General features: G+C 56.2%; 4 protein-coding genes across 4 annotated transcripts; 2 read left to right on the top strand and 2 right to left on the bottom strand.

The window, feature by feature from the left end:
- Positions 1-1,295: 1,295 nt before the first annotated feature.
- Positions 1,296-3,065, top strand: IE81DRAFT_138421 (5'/3'-nucleotidase sure). The gene is made up of 5 exons (XM_025510327.1): positions 1,296-1,821; positions 1,893-1,935; positions 2,023-2,268; positions 2,353-2,564; positions 2,634-3,065. The coding sequence occupies exons 1-5, from the start codon at positions 1,615-1,617 to the stop codon at positions 2,970-2,972; spliced, it is 1,047 nt and encodes a 348-aa protein (XP_025369483.1). The 5' UTR covers positions 1,296-1,614; the 3' UTR covers positions 2,973-3,065.
- IE81DRAFT_323648 (ARM repeat-containing protein) lies at positions 3,039-6,097 on the bottom strand. The gene is made up of 5 exons (XM_025514015.1): positions 5,393-6,097; positions 5,135-5,321; positions 3,890-5,058; positions 3,617-3,821; positions 3,039-3,537 (listed from the first exon to the last, which is right to left on the bottom strand). The coding sequence occupies exons 1-5, from the start codon at positions 5,917-5,919 to the stop codon at positions 3,163-3,165; spliced, it is 2,463 nt and encodes an 820-aa protein (XP_025369482.1). The 5' UTR covers positions 5,920-6,097; the 3' UTR covers positions 3,039-3,162.
- A 1,010-nt stretch (positions 6,098-7,107) lies between these two features.
- On the top strand, positions 7,108-13,525 carry IE81DRAFT_323647 (hypothetical protein). Its single transcript, XM_025514014.1, has 3 exons — positions 7,108-7,197; positions 7,285-7,642; positions 7,717-13,525. The coding sequence occupies exons 1-3, from the start codon at positions 7,162-7,164 to the stop codon at positions 13,185-13,187; spliced, it is 5,865 nt and encodes a 1,954-aa protein (XP_025369481.1). The 5' UTR covers positions 7,108-7,161; the 3' UTR covers positions 13,188-13,525.
- IE81DRAFT_323646 (Pkinase-domain-containing protein) lies at positions 13,266-15,813 on the bottom strand. The gene is made up of 5 exons (XM_025514013.1): positions 14,823-15,813; positions 14,608-14,752; positions 14,128-14,500; positions 13,973-14,052; positions 13,266-13,896 (listed from the first exon to the last, which is right to left on the bottom strand). The coding sequence occupies exons 1-5, from the start codon at positions 15,521-15,523 to the stop codon at positions 13,645-13,647; spliced, it is 1,551 nt and encodes a 516-aa protein (XP_025369480.1). The 5' UTR covers positions 15,524-15,813; the 3' UTR covers positions 13,266-13,644.
- Positions 15,814-17,683: the final 1,870 nt, after the last annotated feature.

The raw sequence follows: 17,683 nt of genomic DNA, 5'->3' as shown, positions 1-17,683 counted from the left end.
CGCGAGCTGCACTTGGCAACTCATCAGGCTCTCTCGCGCAGCGTGTCGAAATCTTGGCGCGTTTGACGTTGTGGAGTCGGTGCGCACCATCGAGTCGATCGCGATGCACTCGAGAAGAATCTGATATGGGCGACGGTTGGCCATGTTCCATTTGATTCACTGATTCAGATTCCCTCAAGACTCGCACACTCGTGACTCGAGTGCGATTCAAGATTGCTCAAGCTGCTTTCACGATTCATGCCATCCTTGCTGCCTAGCGAGAGGATTCTCTTCCCACCAGTCTTGCCTTTCGATTGGCCTGGTCGCTCTGTTGCGCTCGCCGCCCTCGAGTGGAGGCAACGTGGGCCGCAAATAAGGTGTGTATAGTGATGGAAAGATGGCCGAGACGCGAAAAAGCGCGACGGACCATCATCCAGCACGTGTGAACAGTACCCGAGCGCCGTGTTGTAAGACTCAAGACTTGCGATGCAAAAAGCTCACATGAAGGGAGGGCGAATTGAGGTTGAAGGCAAGCCTTCGAACGTGTCATCGTGTCGGAGTTGTATCGAGGTCCTCCACCGAGCTCACGACTCTTTGACTGTAGTCAATCAAAAGTGTGAATGTGAATTGTGACTGTCCGTGCGTTGAGAAGGGACACCCATCGAATCGCCGGTCCATTCACGGGCGTACGCCCACGGATGCCGGCGCGCCACACCGTCCTTAGCGTCGATCAATTGAGTTCGTGCACATGAGCTGCACCCTGAATCAGCACGAATGGCGAATGCGGCGGCGATGCACACATAAGCTACGGTACACGGGCGCAGCTATGGTTGTAGCTGGCATCATGGGCTGCTGCAAGCTCAGCGAAGAAAGAAAGCTGAGAAGAACGCGAAGAGGGTCAAGGGAACGTGCTCTTCTGCTTCAGCATCAAACAAATACACCCGCGCCGCACTTCGATCCAGTAATGAACCTCTCCCCATCCTCTGCCATGCGGATTGCCATCACTTGCAGTCAAAGTCCACTTCGCTCAATAATCGGACATTCGAGCTTGCTGCTCTCCGACGCTCCCCTCCACTTTGTTACGGATGCGCTGCCGGCGGCTCAAGACCTGCGGAGAGGATTGAGATGACGCTGGCGCGGATGGGGAGAGCATGCAGCAGCGATCGAGCACGAGAGCGGCTCGATGTATATATGCATGGCGATGGCTGATGGTGCAATATCAATCATCAGAATGTTGTTTAGCGCCGTTTATTGTACGCCTCTCACCAACCTCTCAGCACCTTCTTCCCCCCGCCCTCTCGTCTACAGCTCGTCCCAGCATCAGAGCCCCACGCACGAATGTGAATCACGAATCACCATGTGAATGCAGTGCAATGTGCCTGCATCGGTGCCTACGGCATTTGATTGCGTCTGAGCTGATGCCTATGCTGCTGAGATCGGCGAATCGTGAATGCTGCTGCTCCCTCTGCCGCTGGTTGTTCCTGATTTGATGATCACTTTCCTTCGCCCTTGAAATTCCTGCTCGACAATGTATAAGAAGCGCCCTCCATTGCAGCGCTCAACCTTACCATCCTCCTCACCCTTCCACCCACCCACACCAATCCACATTCTTCCCCCGACCCTCACCTGAACACGATGAAGCTCTCCACTTCGCTCCTCTTCCTCTCCGTCCTTGTGGGCTCCGCTCTCACTGCCGCAGCTCCCGCTCCCGCCGAGTACGGCGTTGGCGCTGCCGGCTTCGCAAACGTTGTCAAGGCTCGTCGTCCCTTGAACATTCTCCTGACCAATGACGACTCTTGGGCCAGCGCCAACATTCGCGCGACCTACTACGCTCTCAAGTCTGTGCGTGCCTTTGCGGCCTTTTTGTGATGCCGTCATGATTTGTTGACGCATCTCCTCCTCTTTTCCTCCAGGCTGGTCACAAGGTGCTGCTCGTCGGCCCCGCTATGAACCAAAGTAAGTGTCTCGTGATCACCGCGTCCCTTTGCTCAGAGCGGGCCCGACTGACAGATGTTCTGCCTCTTGCTGCATCGCCACGCAAAGGCGGCAAGGGAGGCACAGTCGTTTTCCCCACCTCCAAGACCCTCACCGCTCCTGGCCGCAACAACAGCATTCCCGTGGGCGCTCCATTCAGCGGCAAGAACGCAACCGACTCCAACATTCGCTACTTCGACGGCACCCCTGCTGCCACTGCTCTTTGGGCCCTCGACTTTGACGTTCCTGACGTCTTTGGCAGCCAAGACAAGCTCGACCTGGTTGCCTCGGGCCCCAACGAGGGCAACAACCTCGGTGAGTGTAGCACCTACCACCGACTCACATGCGAACTACGCGCATGGCTGACAGCAGGCATCTCGGTGCTTGCCGTCACGACAGGCCCCTTCGTCAGCGACCTCAGCGGCACTGTCGGCGCTAGCCGTGTCTCTGTCGGCAGAGGTATCTCTTCCATTGCCTTCTCCGCCTCTTCCGCCCCCCGAGACTACACCCTGCTGGACTTGAACAACCCAAAGGACGAAAGCATCCTGATTGGAACTCAGACGGCTAACCTCATCTCCCGCTATGGCGATGCTCGTGGCAACAACCGCCTCGTGAGTAGCTACATTCTCAAAGTGCAAGCCAAGGAGTAAATTTGACATTTCTGCACTGGGGTCACGCAGTTCCCCTTGGGTCTTGGCGGCAATGTCAACTACTCTCCTCTCAACGCTACCTGCCCCGTTCCTACCTGGGCCGCAACCCGCATCTCCGGCGGCAACGCTCTGACCGACAAGGTGATCCTCAATGGCGCAGGTCTGCCTACTTACCAGAACCTCGTCGCTCCAGGTGTCAACGCCATCATCAATGGCCTGCCTACGCTGCAAGGAGAGACTGCAGCAGTCGCTGCAGGCTGCACCGCCGCCTTCTCCATCTACAGCCAGGATTACGATGCGCCCATCACTGCTACCGCTCCCCTCGCTCCTGCTGTTGGCCTGACTATCGCTCAGCTCAACAGGAAGTAGATTGCCTCTAATCGCAATCTCGTTGCCACCAGTCGTTTTTGCTCGCATTTTCATAATCTAGAATACACCACTTTCAAGATTGATGCCTGCATACACAGCAGAGGTCTGACGAGCTTGCGTACGCATCTACATATTCAGTACAGGTATCGCAGCGGCCGGGCGCCGTCGCAGAAGCGCTTCGTGTCAGGCTTCATCGCACTCCAGCAAGGATCGCGTCCAATTCCAGCTCCGTGTCCCTCTTGACTTTCTTGGAGCGCTTTGCAGCTTTGCCGCTCTTGGTTGTCTCGCTGGGTAGCGCAGACGTCTCAACTGTGCCGTCTTCCTCTTCAGCCTTTGATGAGTCTGTGCCTTTGCGTTTCTTGACAATCGCGCCTGCTTGTGCGTCGTCCGCACCAGCTTGCGCAGAGGCAGCAGACTGCTGCGCTTGCTCTGCCAGCCACTTTTTCCATTCCCCTACGCTTCGGCGAAAGAGGCCCAAGTTGACGCTGCGCTTCAAAAAGACTCGACCGCGGGGAGAAGCAAGCAGAAACTTTTCCCTGGAAAGCAGAAAGCGCGCATGGCGTTCCTGGTGCGGACGTGGACATGCAGCCGATGTGAGAAGGCGAGCATGCCTTCAAATGCATTTGCGTAGAATACCTGCTCACCTTTGTGAACCCGTCGCTTTTGTCCCAGAGCGTGTAGGCTACGCGCGGCGCAGCATCGGCAAGCAGGTGTAAATCCGCTTGCATCCACGCGATGAGGTCCTTGCGTTGTTTGAAAGATGCCGATTCGCTTGTGAGCACTGCGGTCAACAGAAAGCTAGCGGTTGTAGACTTGGCAAGCGGAAGCGAGCTTGGCAAGGCGATCAAGCTGTCGTGAAGAGTTTGTCAAGCGATGTGAGAACGTGGTGTTAAAAGCGACCTGCCACTGCTACGAACCTTTCGTAGAGGATGCTCTTCGCTGGTGAGCATAAGCTAGCAATGGACTGTAGTAGCACAGAGCCTTGTATCTTGACGTCAGAATCTTGCAGCTCTTCGTCTCGCTGCCAGGCCAACTTTCCGACGCCCTTTTCGGACTGCTCTTCTTCCCTCGACACCTTTGCGCTCCCTTCAGCTTCGCTCTCAGCCGCTGTCTCCCCAGTTCCCACAGCTTGTTCGGAAGCTTTGGCGGTAGTCTGTTCTTTGATTTGTCTCTTTCTGATCCTCTCGCGGTCTTTGATGACAGCCTTCCTAGGTTTGATGGCCAGCACAGCGGGCACCAGCCACGCCCGATGTTCTCTCTTGTCAGCGTCGACCCCGAAGCTGGAGGCGACACTTAGGACAGCATTAGTTTGGAGAGCGGTCAATACAGGTGCTTGAGCGTGTGCCGAAGAGTCAGAAGGAGAAAGCACGGCGACTCGCTCGATAAAAGAAGTGAGTATACCTAGCTTGGCTTCGCCAACAAGTTTTGGTCCTGCTGCGGCAATCTCGTCCGAAATTTTTTCGAATTCGGAGTGATCTTCCGCGCTGTCCAGTGGCAATCGCTTAATTGCACTCGCTACGACAAAATTCGCCAAAGGGTGTACTCCCAGCTTGCCTATCCTTCCCTCGACATACGTCTTCCAGAATAAGCGAACGGCCGCAGGACCTAGCAGCCCCAGAACATGCTGGAGCAGGTGTGACCCCACGACGTCTCGTAGCAGAGCCTCAACATGCGCAGAGCGCTCGGATGGGGTGGAGCTTGTCGCGGCCATCGAGAGCAGCCCATCGAACATGCGATCGACGGGGCCGTCTGGTTGATCGACATCTTCGTGTAGATCGAGCAGAAGTTGAAGGGTTGGGCTAGCAGTCGGTGATATCGAGAGTGCTCTGACCTCGTTTGCGCCTAAGCCCTGGAGTAGAGCACGTTTCACGTCGTCCAGCTCCTCTTTAAAGACAGGGCTCGCTGAGCTGCTGAGCTCGGAAGCAGATCGGAGATCCGCGACATCGCCTTTCGATCGATAAGCGGCACTGCGCTTCGACCGCAAAGAGTCGTCGAGAGGTCTGCCGCACAGGACAAGTAGTAGTGACCTTACTATATGTGTACCAAATTGGTCATGGATGAGGCTCGCCAGCGCAGGCAAGAGCTCCTACTCGACGATTTCGCGTGGATCGGATTTCATCAGAAGTTGCTGTCAGTCGCACTGACTAGCCTCGCTCACTCACCGCAGTCATCTCTGCCACCAAGGTGCCCGCACTTCTCAAGACTCCTTGGGAGTTGTCAGCGCTCGTCGCCAGCTTCGCCTTCCCTGTGCGACCCAACGAAGCCTTGCTCGTGCACGCACTCTGCAATGCACGAAAGGTAGACTGGAGCACATGCGACCCGAATCGATGGCCAGCCAAGACACCCAAGCTAAGTACACGAGAGGCATAGATCAGAGCGTGCTGACGATTCGTAGCCGTGTATACGCTCCATGTACTTACTTGCCTGCCAATCGGTCCGCAAATATCCGCACCTGCTTCTCACTCATGGTGTCTATCAGCAGCTCGAGTACGAGGCTAGTGTCCGGGTCTGTGGCTACCGCTAGCTCGATTCCATTGATCTCCTTGAGTGCAGCATCTCGCAGCTGTATGCGCTCCTCTTGAGAAGAGGTATCCTCTGTCTCGGCGTACTGGTCGTAACCTGGACGATGCTCGGCGACCGAGGTGGAAGCGTACAGCGCGGTCAGTGAAGAGATTGCTGACCTGAGATAAGCTTTGAGATCCGCTTCCACGTAGCCGAATGGAGCTCTGGGATCCACCTCTGATGGACCGGCGTCTCCATTGCCCATCCACGCCGGGAGCTGCTCGCTGCCGTCGGGCTGGCTCTCATGCACATCGGCATGCCGCAGCGGGGCGGAGGCTAGCGAATCATTGGCATGTCGCGAGTGGCCGCCTTCGCCAAGGGTTGCATCTGCGTCACTCTTCTTGTGCTTCTTTCCTCGCTGTCGAATTTTGTTCTGGCGTGGCATGTTGGCCAGCGAGGAGGCCTCGTCTCGATTGAAGCGTACGCTGCCGCAGCGCGGTGCCCCTTGAACGCAGCAGCAGATGCGTCGATGCGAAATGTGTGAAGAATGTACGCCTGGAATAAAGATCTGATCGTGAGTACAGTATGCCGTGATGATGTTTGCGCTCCTTGGTGCTGCCCACCTCCAATCGCGTGCCATCAGAATCACGAACTTCAAGAAACAACAAATTCACGATTCCTGCATGGCTAGCTAGCTGTGCATATGTTTGCCAAAAAAGCCTCTCGTGCGGGAGCGCGAAAGGAGCGAAAGTTGATCACCATCCGGCGACGCCTCTGCTCTGCGCCTGCCAACTTCGCCTGCCTCTCGACATCAAAGACGCGCAGCAGCATGTGTGATGTGGTGTGTGCAACGCATGCAGCAAATCACGGCGGGGTTGTTGCAAGGAATTTTGTGCGCGCGGCCCTGCCCGATCAGCCGGCCTCGTGATGTGACGTTCTCACACGACCTTGCCGCCGCGTCGCCCCGTGCGCGGCCTCGCAGCAGCCAGCCGGAGGCGCGCAGCCGCGGGTGCTTCTGCGGTTTCTTGCTGCTGTGCAAGCTTGCGAGACTGGTGGATTTGAAGCTGGTCACACGCGCTTGCGGCTCTCTCTGGCTCCTCACGATCTCGTCCGCTCGCTGCGCGCTCGCCGCAAGGCGAATCTGCACTCACCACTCACCATTCTCTGCGCCATCAGAACGGGCTTATTGGACGGCGGGAACGCGGGCTAGCGATTCTTCACCTGTGCTGGCGTGAGCGGTGACTCGACTCTCGGCGCTCATTCGATCGAGGATGAAGTGATCAGCTTCGACGGCGCTCATCGCCCAAACCCCAGGACTCAAGTTTCTGGACGTGATCCTCTTCCTCGCAACAGTCTCCGCTCAACTTCCGAAGCTCGCCAGCCTACTCGCTGCCCCTACTGTTCGAATCTTGCGATGTCAGAGCGAGTGAGGTATGAGTCAGAGGACTCTCCGGGGGGCAATTCGTTTAGAGGCGCAAGCGGCGCTGGAGATCACGGTTGGGTGGGGGCCTTTGAGCGAGTCCTCGGTGATCATGCGGACGGAGGGCTCGAGATTGAACGCAAGAGAGGACAAGCTGGGACTAAGAGCGGCACTGCTTCGACGACCAGTACCACCCAAAAGGAACGCGAAGGTCCTCCTCCGCCTCTCGACGTCCGACAGCCGAGTCGAGCCACCACTCAAGCACACATGCGTGAACCTCTTCGCTCTCCTGGCCTGTCATCTGTCAGTAGTCAGGAATACGAGCAGAGATATCGTCTTCACAGCCGGACTAACAGCAAGGCGAGCGGCGCCATTGAATCTTCCCTTCAGGTGCCGCAAGCTAAGTCTCCGGGACTTGGCGATGCAGGCAAGGGCCCCGGCAAATTTCAGCCTAAGGAGCAGGGAATCTCGGCCAGGGGCGAGCATGAGGGCTCGAACGCTTCCGCTCGACGTCTTGCTCTTGACGTTGGAGTGCCTCTGAACGGGCCCAAGTCGTCTGGTCCGCCTTTGCTGACTTGTGTCGAGGAGAGGATCGCTGCGGAAGGCGTGTACATCAACCACGCGCCTTCGCTATCCACCCTGACACTGCGCAATCTCAGTGCAGAAAGACGCCTTTTGGTACGTCTGGAGAGCGAGCTTGGTCGTGGGATCAGCTTCCTCAAACGGAAACGTACCTCAACGCGAGATCGTGAGTGTAGCTCTCAATGCTGATTGAGACAGCGCTCAATGCTCACCTTGTCACGAATCGATGCTTCAACGCAGCATCTGCAGTGACATGGCCCGCGAACACGGTGATCTGGGCGCAGAAAGACGGACTTTCCCCTTCAAAGCTGCGAGACCTGCGACATTTCGTCGCGAATCTAGAGCCAGCGGATTCCTTCATCCTCGAAGCCAGCTCCGAGATTGTGGTATACGTCTCTTTCCGACCTGTGCATTTCGTCTCTGACCTCGACGCGGCATCTTTCGCACCGCCTCGAAGCCCTGCCACTGATGCCGCCTTTAGTCCTCCGCGACCGAATGCCCGAGTAGGCAGCATGACTAGCCGTTCCTCTAGCAACAGCAGCTCAGCTGCGTCGCCCGCAGCTCAGGCGGAGACGTCGTCCGGAAAAGACCTTGCAACTGGTGTGGTGCATGAGTCCTTCAGCATTCACGGCTCCGCCATCGTGAGGAGCTGGCCTCTGGCCCTCACTGACTCGAGCAACGCTGTCTCGTTTGAGGACGGTGTTTCGCAGCCGTCCACAGGATCGAGCGCACAGAATGACATCTCATCGGGCGCGAGTAATTTGTCCTCAGCCTCTGCCTCAAGCTCCTCCTCTCGGCCCACCAGCACTTACGGATCTTTACTCTCTTCTGCAGGCGCAGCGTCTTCGTTCGCCACTACGACAGACGCAGCAGCACCGGATCAAGAGCCCCAAGTGATTCAGATTCCGTTCTCGGCGTGGGCCTGTAAACCTCAAATCGCCATCTCGTCACATCAGGCGACGCTGGCTCACAAGCGTCTGGACGGAGAAGACAAGACCTCTCCATATGAGCGACACAATCACGGTCTCATGGTCCTTGACTTTGGAGATCTCTTCGTCGGTCAGCGCGAAGAGCGAGACCTGGTGCTTTACAACCAATCAGCTATTGAATGCTTTTGGCAAGCACGTTTAGACGACGCCGACAGCATGCTGGCTTCTCCACCTTTGAGTCTGGTTAACGATACCGAGCGCACCCTAGAGACCGTCTCTTCAGCAGACGAGGTGCAGTATCGGCCTCATATCCTAGCACCCGGCAACGCTCAGACGATCAAGCTGGTTGTTTCGCCCACAGAACCATGTCGCGATTTCGAACAAGTCATCACGGTGAGCAACCTTCACAATGCCTCTAATTCGGTGCGGATATTAGTGCGCGCCAACATGCTGGGAGCGGCCACAGACGATGCTCTGTCAGTCCTGTCTGGAGACATCATCGATTTTGGAGATTGCTGCGGTGGTCATTGGACACGACAGCTCCTCGTCTTGAAGAACGCAGGAGATGTGCTGCTGGAGCTCGCGTTCGGCGTCCAGAAAGGCATCGAGGCAAACTTTCAGCTCGCCGAACTTGCACCTCAAGACGAAGACATAGGCCTCGGCGAGCCAATGCTTCCTCCAGTTGTTGCCTCGCAGCTAGATGGCCCAAGTGCCCACGGCCGAGATCCAAGCCAAGGTAGCTCAGCGTTGTCGACAGATGGCGGCAGCGGTTATGAAGCGGACGTCGCAGGTGATGAGACGGTTCACGTGAACAAGGCTGCTGGATCGCAGATGAGCTCGTCCTTGCTTAGCCCAAGCCAAGCTTCGTCTGCTGTTCTTACCCCTTCTACAAATCCTCAAAGCTGGGCTGCAACGGATATGGCTCGCACACCTACGCATCATGCACGGGCGACGCCATTGACGGATCCTCCACACTTTGAGCTTCCCACCAGCGAAGCAGTGCTGCCTGTGGGCAAGCTTGTGGGAACGAACCCTGGACGACCTAGAGGGGGTTCTGTTGCACGTGGGGATGAAGTCGACGCCTCTTCAGTCGCGTCTCAGGCTGGCTCGATACCTGGATCACCTGAGCTAAGCAGACCTTCGCTGAGCACACGATCTTCCAACGTGGAGCAGCACTGCGCAGGACCGGATAGAGGCGGCGCCGTTGCGCATTCTACCTATGGTGTTGGATCTTCTGACGCGCAGGATAAGCGGGGCGCCGCCAGCAATCTGCGCAGCAGACCTTCCTCAGCTTTCTTTGGATCGATCTCATCGTATGCTGTCCCGTCGAAGAGCGAGCTGACGGACGATGCTGCATTACAAGATGATGCTCAGTCCATGCTCTCAGAAGTCACCGGCATGTCAGACGGCCGACCCGGTGCTCACCATCCACCAACCCGCGTTGGCACAATGAGCAATGCGAGCGGTTCTCATTCTTCAAGGGCTCGAGTCACTGCCGCAGCTGCGCTCAGTGGCCTTCGCAATGCCGAGCAATCACACAGCAACCGCCTCGAAGAGCTTCTCCTCAGGCCCGGAAGCGAATATCGCGTGGTGGTCTCTCACCGGCCGGCTAGAGGTGAGCTCGATGCCGAATATTCAGCGGGACGTCTTCGTGAAGAGAACTTCCAAATCTCTCTCGATTATGCCCGCGCTCGTTCTGACGGTGCTCGAGCGCGGGGTGGCAGGCAGCGCAAGACCGTGCAGTGCCGTGTTGGCACTTGCACCTCATTCATCACCGTCTCGCCGAAGGTTGTTGACTTTGGCGAGGCTAATGTAGGCGCTCGCAAATTTGCTCACGTGGCCGTAGAGAATCGCTCAGAGCTCACAGCAAGAATCGACTTGCGTTTTGTGTCAAAGGTGCTCAGCATGTATCGCGACGAAGTCTCGATTCCTGCGCTGCAGACGGTCGAGCTTCGGGTGGACTTCTTTCCGCGACGCATCAACAAGTCGTATCGGAAGCAAATCACTGTAGCCAACCTGATGAACAGATCGAACGACCAAATCTTCGAAGTACGAAGCCGCAATGTGGATGAGGAGCGGATAGGACTTCATTCTCTGTTCTACCGCATTCTCACTCCCTCGGGCGCAAATTTCGTAGACTTCAATGATGTCAACATCAACTCGTTGCGCCTTCGCACCTTTTCCATTCAGAATCTCAGCGCTTCAAAGCTTGATTTAGAGCTGAGCTCTGCTCACCCGGAGGATCTGCGTTTGTTCGTGCGCAAGGAGGATAGCCGGTCCCCGGCCTCTCCTACCACCGCAGGAGTAGATCCTAAACAGACCAACGCACCGGCCAGCTCCTCGCCCGTCACTGACAGCAGCACAATCGATCCGCCCATCGCTGCCGCCGCTGTCCTACCAGACGGAGCTGCATCTGCCGCCGTCGACTCGTCCCTTACAGCTGTACTCGCCACCTCACCGGGCGTTGCAACGACGGACCTGCCGTCCACCACCGACGCGATGCCGGTCAGAACTAGAGCTGGCGCAGACCTCAAGGAACGATTCATCGAGTCTATCTCAAACGATGCGCCGGCGTCCCTTCGCCGAGAAAATGCCACTTGGAGGCTCGCTCAGAAGCACAGCCACTTCCGCGGCAAAAAGGATGGCAGCGTCAGCAAAGCTACCTCTTCAACAGCGAATAGAAGCGGGAATGGCAAAGAATCTAATCCTCTTCCCAAGCCAAAAGCCCAGATCAATCTTGTCGCAGCCCTCAAGAAGGGAGGGAAGGGAAGGATAACTCTGCCTTGGGGCAATGCCATCGCCTTCAAGGATCGGACTCTCATCACCAGCTTCGAGTATCTTGACCTGGCCAGCGGTCCACCTGTAGATCAACGACGGATATCTCCAAAGAGCAAGAAGTACATCTTGCTCGAAAGCATCGTCAGCGCTCACCGACCTAGAGGAGCTGCATCAGTGAGCGGGAAAGCTCTGCGAGACGTCAAGGACAGCGATGCTGACGCAGCTGGACGCTCGGGCAAGGCTCTGGCCTCGGACACCAACAAGGCGAAGAGCGACAGCATCGCAAACCGAAAGAAAGATCGAGGTGCTGCTCATAACCGCAAATTGCCCCAATTTCTCGCCGACGATATTCACCAAAAGGATGGAAAGCCTTCGCGTGAAGTCAGCTCCGGCGGAAGTGGCCGTGACGCAACCTCACATGAAGAGTCAGGCGCAGACATCAAAGACCTGTGTGACCGCGCTTCTCCAGCTCTGACAGGCAAACGGAAACCTCTTCCAGCCAGTCTGTCTGACCCATCGAGCGTCTCGAAACTGTCGCTCCAGGAGCTCGTGAGCGCAGTCGAGGCACAAAACCCCGTATTAAGCACATATATCATGGGAGGTCAGGAAGCGGAAGAGAAAGTAGTCAGGACAGAACTGAACCTGCAAAGAGAATTGCAAAATGCTATCGACACCGGCCAACTTGTGCCACTCAGCACTCTTGAGCTTGGAGCGCACGAGGAGAGACAGATCATTGGCATCTACTCCCCCTGTGGTAGTACGCGGCCTCACATTCAGGGCAATGCGCGCAAACAAGATTCCAGGATCTTCATGCGCCTTGTAGCGTATGATTCTGGAAGGGTGCGAGACTCAGCCGAGTTCAGCTCTATGGCCCTCCTTGAACCTCACGAGCTACCGGTTCGCGACTTGATGGTGAAAGCCAATGTGTGCCGCAGCCTCTTCGAGATTGGACAGCCCCACATCAATTTCGGTCATGTGGACAAAAGCGACACGAAGACTCGCAAGATTCTCATTCAGAATCGCTCCGAATGGGCGCTGCGTTATTGCGTCCGTAAAAGCGGAAGTATCGCGAGCAGTGACATTCGCATCACTTCTGGGCTCTTTGGCGTCGTGCCTGGCCACGGCAAGCGTGAAGTGGAATTCATCTTCTCACCCTCCATGTCAGGCCAATTCCAGGAGCGCCTCACTATCGAGAATGTGGCGGATAGGGACAACAATCAGGTGCTATCGCTGAAGGCCACGGTCAGGAAGGTGCCCAAATTTTCGGTCGAGCCTCTTTTGATCGACTTTGGGCACCTTTCACCGGCCAAGCTGACTGCCCCGCAGCACTTTATCTTGACGAACACTACATCCAAGGCTAGAACCTTCGTCGTCGAGGTCGACGGCGAGGACCTCAGGCAGCAAAGAAGCGTACTGGACGTGGTCGTCGCTGCGGGCTCAAACGAGTCGTCAAAGGGCACACTCTCAAAAGCGGAAGAGGAAGAGGTCGAGCATATTTCTCAGAAGCTGAAGATTGCAACACGCAAAGGTCATGACGACAAGGTGAAGAAGTACGAGACCCGGCTCGCTGAGTTGGGAGCTAGGACGGAACAGGGCGTGCCGGATCAGGAGCCCAGCTCCTCGACAGATGAGCCTGCGACCGCCACCACCTCGCTCAAAAGGACAGCGTCGACAGTCACCGTGACTCTTGCTGCAGAACAGAGCGCCAGGCTCTTGGTCCGGCTTCGGCCTCATGCAGCGCATACTGCTCTTCCTGCGGACCACCCAGCAATACGCGACACTGCTACGCCAGATCAGATCGCTGCAGATCACGTCAAAGTCCGCATCCAAGTCCACGAGGTGAAGAATCGAGACGAGATGCGGGTGGTCGAATTGCAAGCGAACATCAACTTGGCAGCCACGTCCGACCCGGGCGCTGTGGTGGAAGATCACCTGTCACCAGACCCCTTGCCGAAGGACGCAGGGGCGATCATCTTCTCGACCGATACAACAAACATCTCATAGGTAGATCGTCGGTATGAAGCGCTCTGGAACTGCGCCAGACCCAAAACCTTTATACATTAAAACACACGGAAGGAACGCTTCTTCCACGTCTTGCCTCATTGTCTCCGTTCGCTATAATGCATCACCAAATTCCACCACTTCCAGCACAAAGCACAGCACAATCTACAAATTCTCGCGCACTTGTCTTGCCCCTATTTCGCCACCTCACTACATAACATTGTTGCGTAGGTGCCATCTGTACGTATCCTGCGCCACGTCCTTTCTTGTTTGGTGTGCATTTAGCTGCATTCAATCGGCATATTCAATACCCGTGAAATCTGATCAACGAAAGCGAAAGTCGGTGTGAAAAGCTTTGCGCATGATCTAGGCTCACGGCGAGGAGTTGAGATGTGATAAGTGCTGTCAGAGTGAACAGAGTTCCACCGAGGCATGGAGGCGGGGCTTGGTACGTGCGTGTTCAAGGTTTCTTGACCTTGCGGATTCCGCCAGTGCCAGGGGCAGGAGCGAGGGGGGGCAAGCCAAGCCTGTCCTCTGGCAGCCGGCCAATTCTGGTCCAATGGGGCACGTGCGGCACCTGATGAGCCGGTGTATCCTTGACGTAATTTCCTTCTTTGCATCTCTGATAGCACGTCGGATCCCACTTTTTGATCCACGGATGCTGCATCACTTGGTCCAATGGTAGTCGCTGTGCTGGCTTTACCTGCAACAACTGCACGAGGAATGTGTCGCAGGGCGATACGAGTCAGCTCCACTACTCTGGACTTGCGGTACGTTGCGTTACGCACTCTGTTGACGAGATCTTTGGCCTGATTCGGCATCTCATCAGGAAAGCTGTAATCTATCGTCTTGATGCGCGCCTTGGTATCTAGAGGAATACGAAGACAAGAACGACCGCGTTAGAACAGCGACGTCTGGCTCTGCTCTGCCTGACCGGACTCACAAAAATTGGCATACTTTTTGCCGGTCGCAGCATAGTGGTTGTACGTTTCAAACTGATCTCTGTCCACGTTTCTCTCGTCCAGCGAATCGAACGGCGGTGTGCCGTTCAAGAATTCGTAGATCAGGATTCCAAAGGCCCAAAGATCCACGCCGTGTCCGTGCGGTGTACCAGGGTCGGTCAATTCGGGGGCCATGTAGTCCAAAGTTCCACACTGCGTTGTCCGCCTGTCACCAGGAGCATGGACTGACCAGCCAAAGTCGGCAATCTTCAGCTTGTTATCCAGCCCAATGAGCAGATTTTCGGGTTTAATGTCTCGATGAATGACATTTTTGGAATGCAAGTATGCAAGGCCGTCTGCCATCTGACCAGCAAACTGTTGAGCGTTGCCGCGACAAGGTTTGCAGTCCACGAGATTTGTCAACAATCGGAGTCGAGTTCAGACGTGCGCGCACAAGCGCCCGTCATTGCCTTTGAACTCACCGCACCAGCTTCCGGCTCAGACCACTTCCCATTTCTCAACTTGCTCATGATCTTATACATCTCTCCTCGCGCCGCGAATTCCAGCGCCATAAAGATTCTGCCTTGGTCTGTAAAGTAGCCGTAAATACGAAGCACGTTGGGGTGTCTATGGCAGCAAGTGGAAGGTGCGATTCAGTCGTGCCGCGGTTGCAAAGCCGCGTAAATACGCCTCTCACCTGAGGTTCATTTGGATCTCAATTTCTCTCCTGACTTGCGTTTCCAGCATGTCCGACACGATCTCCTTCTTGTACAGCAATTTGAGCGCCACGATGAATCCCGCGCCACTTCCCTGGGCATCAGCCTTTGTTCGAGCAATGTAGACTCTTCCAAACCTTCCCTTGCCCATTGCGCGGCCCACTTCGAATTCTTTCAAAGCCCACTTGCGCGTAGGCTTGTGAGCATTGTTGGATGCGCTGTCGATAGCCAATACAGCTGCCTTTTCATCCTCTTCCCTCGTCATCGTTCGACGTCCCTTGCGCTCGTCTCGCTCCATACTCCCATCATACTTCCCAATGTCTACGTGCCTCAATACCGCGGAAGAGGCAGATGCACCTTGCCCTGCAGCAGATGCTGAAGCAGCAGGCTTGGTTGTGTTGACAGCCTGCAGCGTGGCGCTCGCCTGTCGAGACGAGTTGTTGCTTGATGTTCCATCGACGCTCCCTTTGCGCAAATGACCCTGACCCGCATGATGCGGATGATGAGGTTGAGGTTTGATGGATGTGGGCGAGTGGGGAATGTTGCTGTGCGAATTGCCGTGGAGTGGTTGAACTTGAAACGCTAGGCGGGAATGAGCATTGGCGTTGCTGCTGCTGCCAGCGCTTGGAGCCAGAGAGCCTTTGAGGTCCAATCTGGACGTTGCTGATTGCAGGTTCTCCATGTCGCTAGTTGACACTGACTGCAAATGGTCGCTTCGATGACCGTGTGTCCCTGACTGGCTTCAATGCTGACGCTGTGATCCGCCAGACCCTGGCTTGGCCCTTGCTGCGAATGGTACTTTGTTAAGGCAGGAATGCTTTCCTTTACCTTCTGTGCTGCGCTCGGCGACCGACTTGGTGTCCGCGTTGGAGCGGATAGCTTGGTGGACGCGTGGTTCAGGTGCTTGAAGGATTCGATCGCGTTGGAAGAATGAGGAGGAGAATAGCAAAGCTGGCGCATACATGCTGTGGGATGCCTCGGTCTCGATGTTGACTGCACATCCACAACACCTCGCGACCCGCCTTGGCATGAGCGGCAGCATGCATCAGGCAAGAGCGCGCCTGTGTACGCGCGACTTGACACGTGATCGACTTCACGCGGCGAGAAAGGCTGACCGGAACCCCGCGTGCTTTTGCGCTTCACAACCATCTGCCTGCCCCTCCCCCACCTGAAGGTGGATCGAGCTCATTCTGATTCCCCGCACAGCACGCTGACGGCGTCGAAAGATGGAATTGCCAGCGAGCGGCGGCCCGTCCTCAGATGGAGCAAGCGCCATGTAGAGTCAAAATGGGAAGCTCAGCAGACACCAGATGCGAAGAACAGGTATAAGATGTCCTCAGTCAGGGAGTGTGCACTCACAACTGCTGTCGTTACATCACGCACGAGCGCAGTGATGTGGGGACGCGCACAACTCGAGCCGGCATCGTCAAGCGAGCATGGGGAAGCTATATGGCTCATTCCTAATGATTCATCATCTGACTGCAACGCTTTGGCTCCATCTTCAGCCCGCTGTAAATTCAATTACAATGCATATGAACTGCTTTCGTCTCCTTCGCTTGCTGACCACTGCTGCTGGCGCCGTGACGTTCACAGAATAGCACAAAGGGCAATCTCCAATCGTGAATCGTGCGTGATCCTCTCGTCCGCTCAGGACGCTTACCGCGGTAGTCGAAATCGCGATTCGAGATCTCCGAAAGAAGCTTTCTTTGGACCGCTCGACGCCCCGCCCCGTCAGGATCTTGCAGGGATTCTTGACTCCGATTCCAGCGAATCAATTTGCGGCCTCGGTCACTTCTCATCGCCCTTGGCCCGCAGGGGCAGGGAACGCGGCGTGACAGACAGGACCCACGCGCATGCCTGTATTGGCTGGTCTGAAGGGTCAAGGGCGGGGCGCCCATCAGCGCCGATACACGCGGCGCATCCATGACGAATGGGCGCTTCGGCGTACACGACGAACATCAACGCAATTTTTGTTCAATTGTCTGCGGCCATGTGACTTCGGTTGCTGATGCAGGTATAACACAGTAGTACGGTACACACAGCCATGCAGCAGGCACAGCAGTGTCCGCGGCAGAAGAGCCTGCTGCTTGGGTGCACACGAGCGTATCGAGAGACGGAACAGCAGACGCGCGGGGAGGGCGATTGGTCAACGTTGGATCTGACCGCGGCGAGGTGCGCATGACCCGCTATAGCTGCTCAAGACTTGCCTTAGAGCAAGTCACCCGCGACATGCATATGGCCATCCATGCAGACGAACAAGCCGCCGCCTGCAGAATGCTGTCGATGCATCAGTCTGCTGATGGTTCGCCATTCAAGATTCACAATTGGTGCATGCGTTGCTGACAGCTGCTGGCGCCAACTGCTGCTTCCGCTGATGCATATATGCAGTAGTAGCGATTGGGGCACAGTGCCGCGATCAGGACTCGCAGACTGCAGGACAACGCGACCGAGCTCGTAGCCTGCGATGCGTGAAAAGAGATTCACGACTGTTCATTCGCCCGTTCTGCAGCTATTCGCCCCGCGCGAGCTTTATTCCCTTCTGGAGGTCCAAGCGTGCAGCTTGAGGCGTGGGGGCCAGCGATCCGAACGATCGAGGGACAAGCTGCATGTCATGCCAGGAGCTCCCCCGCCTACGAGCTCCTCGATTGCTGGCCAACATGGACCAGAGGGGCAAATGACCCAAGCAAAAGTCCTATAGAGATAATGAGCTTTGTTGTAGGGCGCAAATGGCTTGCATCATGCTCACGAGGTTCGTGTACCGGCCATGCGGTATCGCGGTGTGCTTGTTTGTCTGCACCGGCCGTCGTTGCATGGCTGCCTGAATGCAGTCATCCATGCATCC

The sequence above is a fragment of the Ceraceosorus guamensis genome (genome assembly GCF_003144195.1).
Source record: "Ceraceosorus guamensis strain MCA 4658 unplaced genomic scaffold IE81scaffold_31, whole genome shotgun sequence".
Classification (NCBI taxonomy): domain Eukaryota; kingdom Fungi; phylum Basidiomycota; class Exobasidiomycetes; order Ceraceosorales; family Ceraceosoraceae; genus Ceraceosorus; species Ceraceosorus guamensis.
This window is presented reverse-complemented; position numbering and strand designations above follow the sequence as displayed.

Bases quoted from the DNA above. Each gene is read 5' to 3' on its own strand.
- IE81DRAFT_323647 (XM_025514014.1), top strand. From the start codon at position 7,162: ATGCGTGAACCTCTTCGCTCTCCTGGCCTGTCATCT. The intron at 7,198-7,284 runs GTCAGTAGTCAG...TCTTCCCTTCAG, and splicing joins GCTCTCCTGGCCTGTCATCT to GTGCCGCAAGCTAAGTCTCC. The intron at 7,643-7,716 runs GTGAGTGTAGCT...GCTTCAACGCAG, and splicing joins ACGTACCTCAACGCGAGATC to CATCTGCAGTGACATGGCCC.
- IE81DRAFT_138421 (XM_025510327.1), top strand. From the start codon at position 1,615: ATGAAGCTCTCCACTTCGCTCCTCTTCCTCTCCGTCCTTGTGGGCTCC. The intron at 1,822-1,892 runs GTGCGTGCCTTT...CTTTTCCTCCAG, and splicing joins CCTACTACGCTCTCAAGTCT to GCTGGTCACAAGGTGCTGCT. The intron at 2,269-2,352 runs GTGAGTGTAGCA...CCGTCACGACAG, and splicing joins CAACGAGGGCAACAACCTCG to GCCCCTTCGTCAGCGACCTC.
- IE81DRAFT_323646 (XM_025514013.1), bottom strand. From the start codon at position 15,523: ATGGAGAACCTGCAATCAGCAACGTCCAGATTGGACCTCAAAGGCTCT. The intron at 14,753-14,822 runs GTGAGAGGCGTA...TTGCTGCCATAG, and splicing joins GAGATCCAAATGAACCTCAG to ACACCCCAACGTGCTTCGTA. The intron at 14,501-14,607 runs GTGAGTTCAAAG...AACGCTCAACAG, and splicing joins CTGAGCCGGAAGCTGGTGCG to TTTGCTGGTCAGATGGCAGA.
- IE81DRAFT_323648 (XM_025514015.1), bottom strand. From the start codon at position 5,919: ATGCCACGCCAGAACAAAATTCGACAGCGAGGAAAGAAGCACAAGAAG. The intron at 5,059-5,134 runs GTGAGTGAGCGA...ATCGTCGAGTAG, and splicing joins TGGTGGCAGAGATGACTGCG to GAGCTCTTGCCTGCGCTGGC. The intron at 3,538-3,616 runs GTGAGCAGGTAT...CGTCCGCACCAG, and splicing joins AAAGCGACGGGTTCACAAAG to GAACGCCATGCGCGCTTTCT.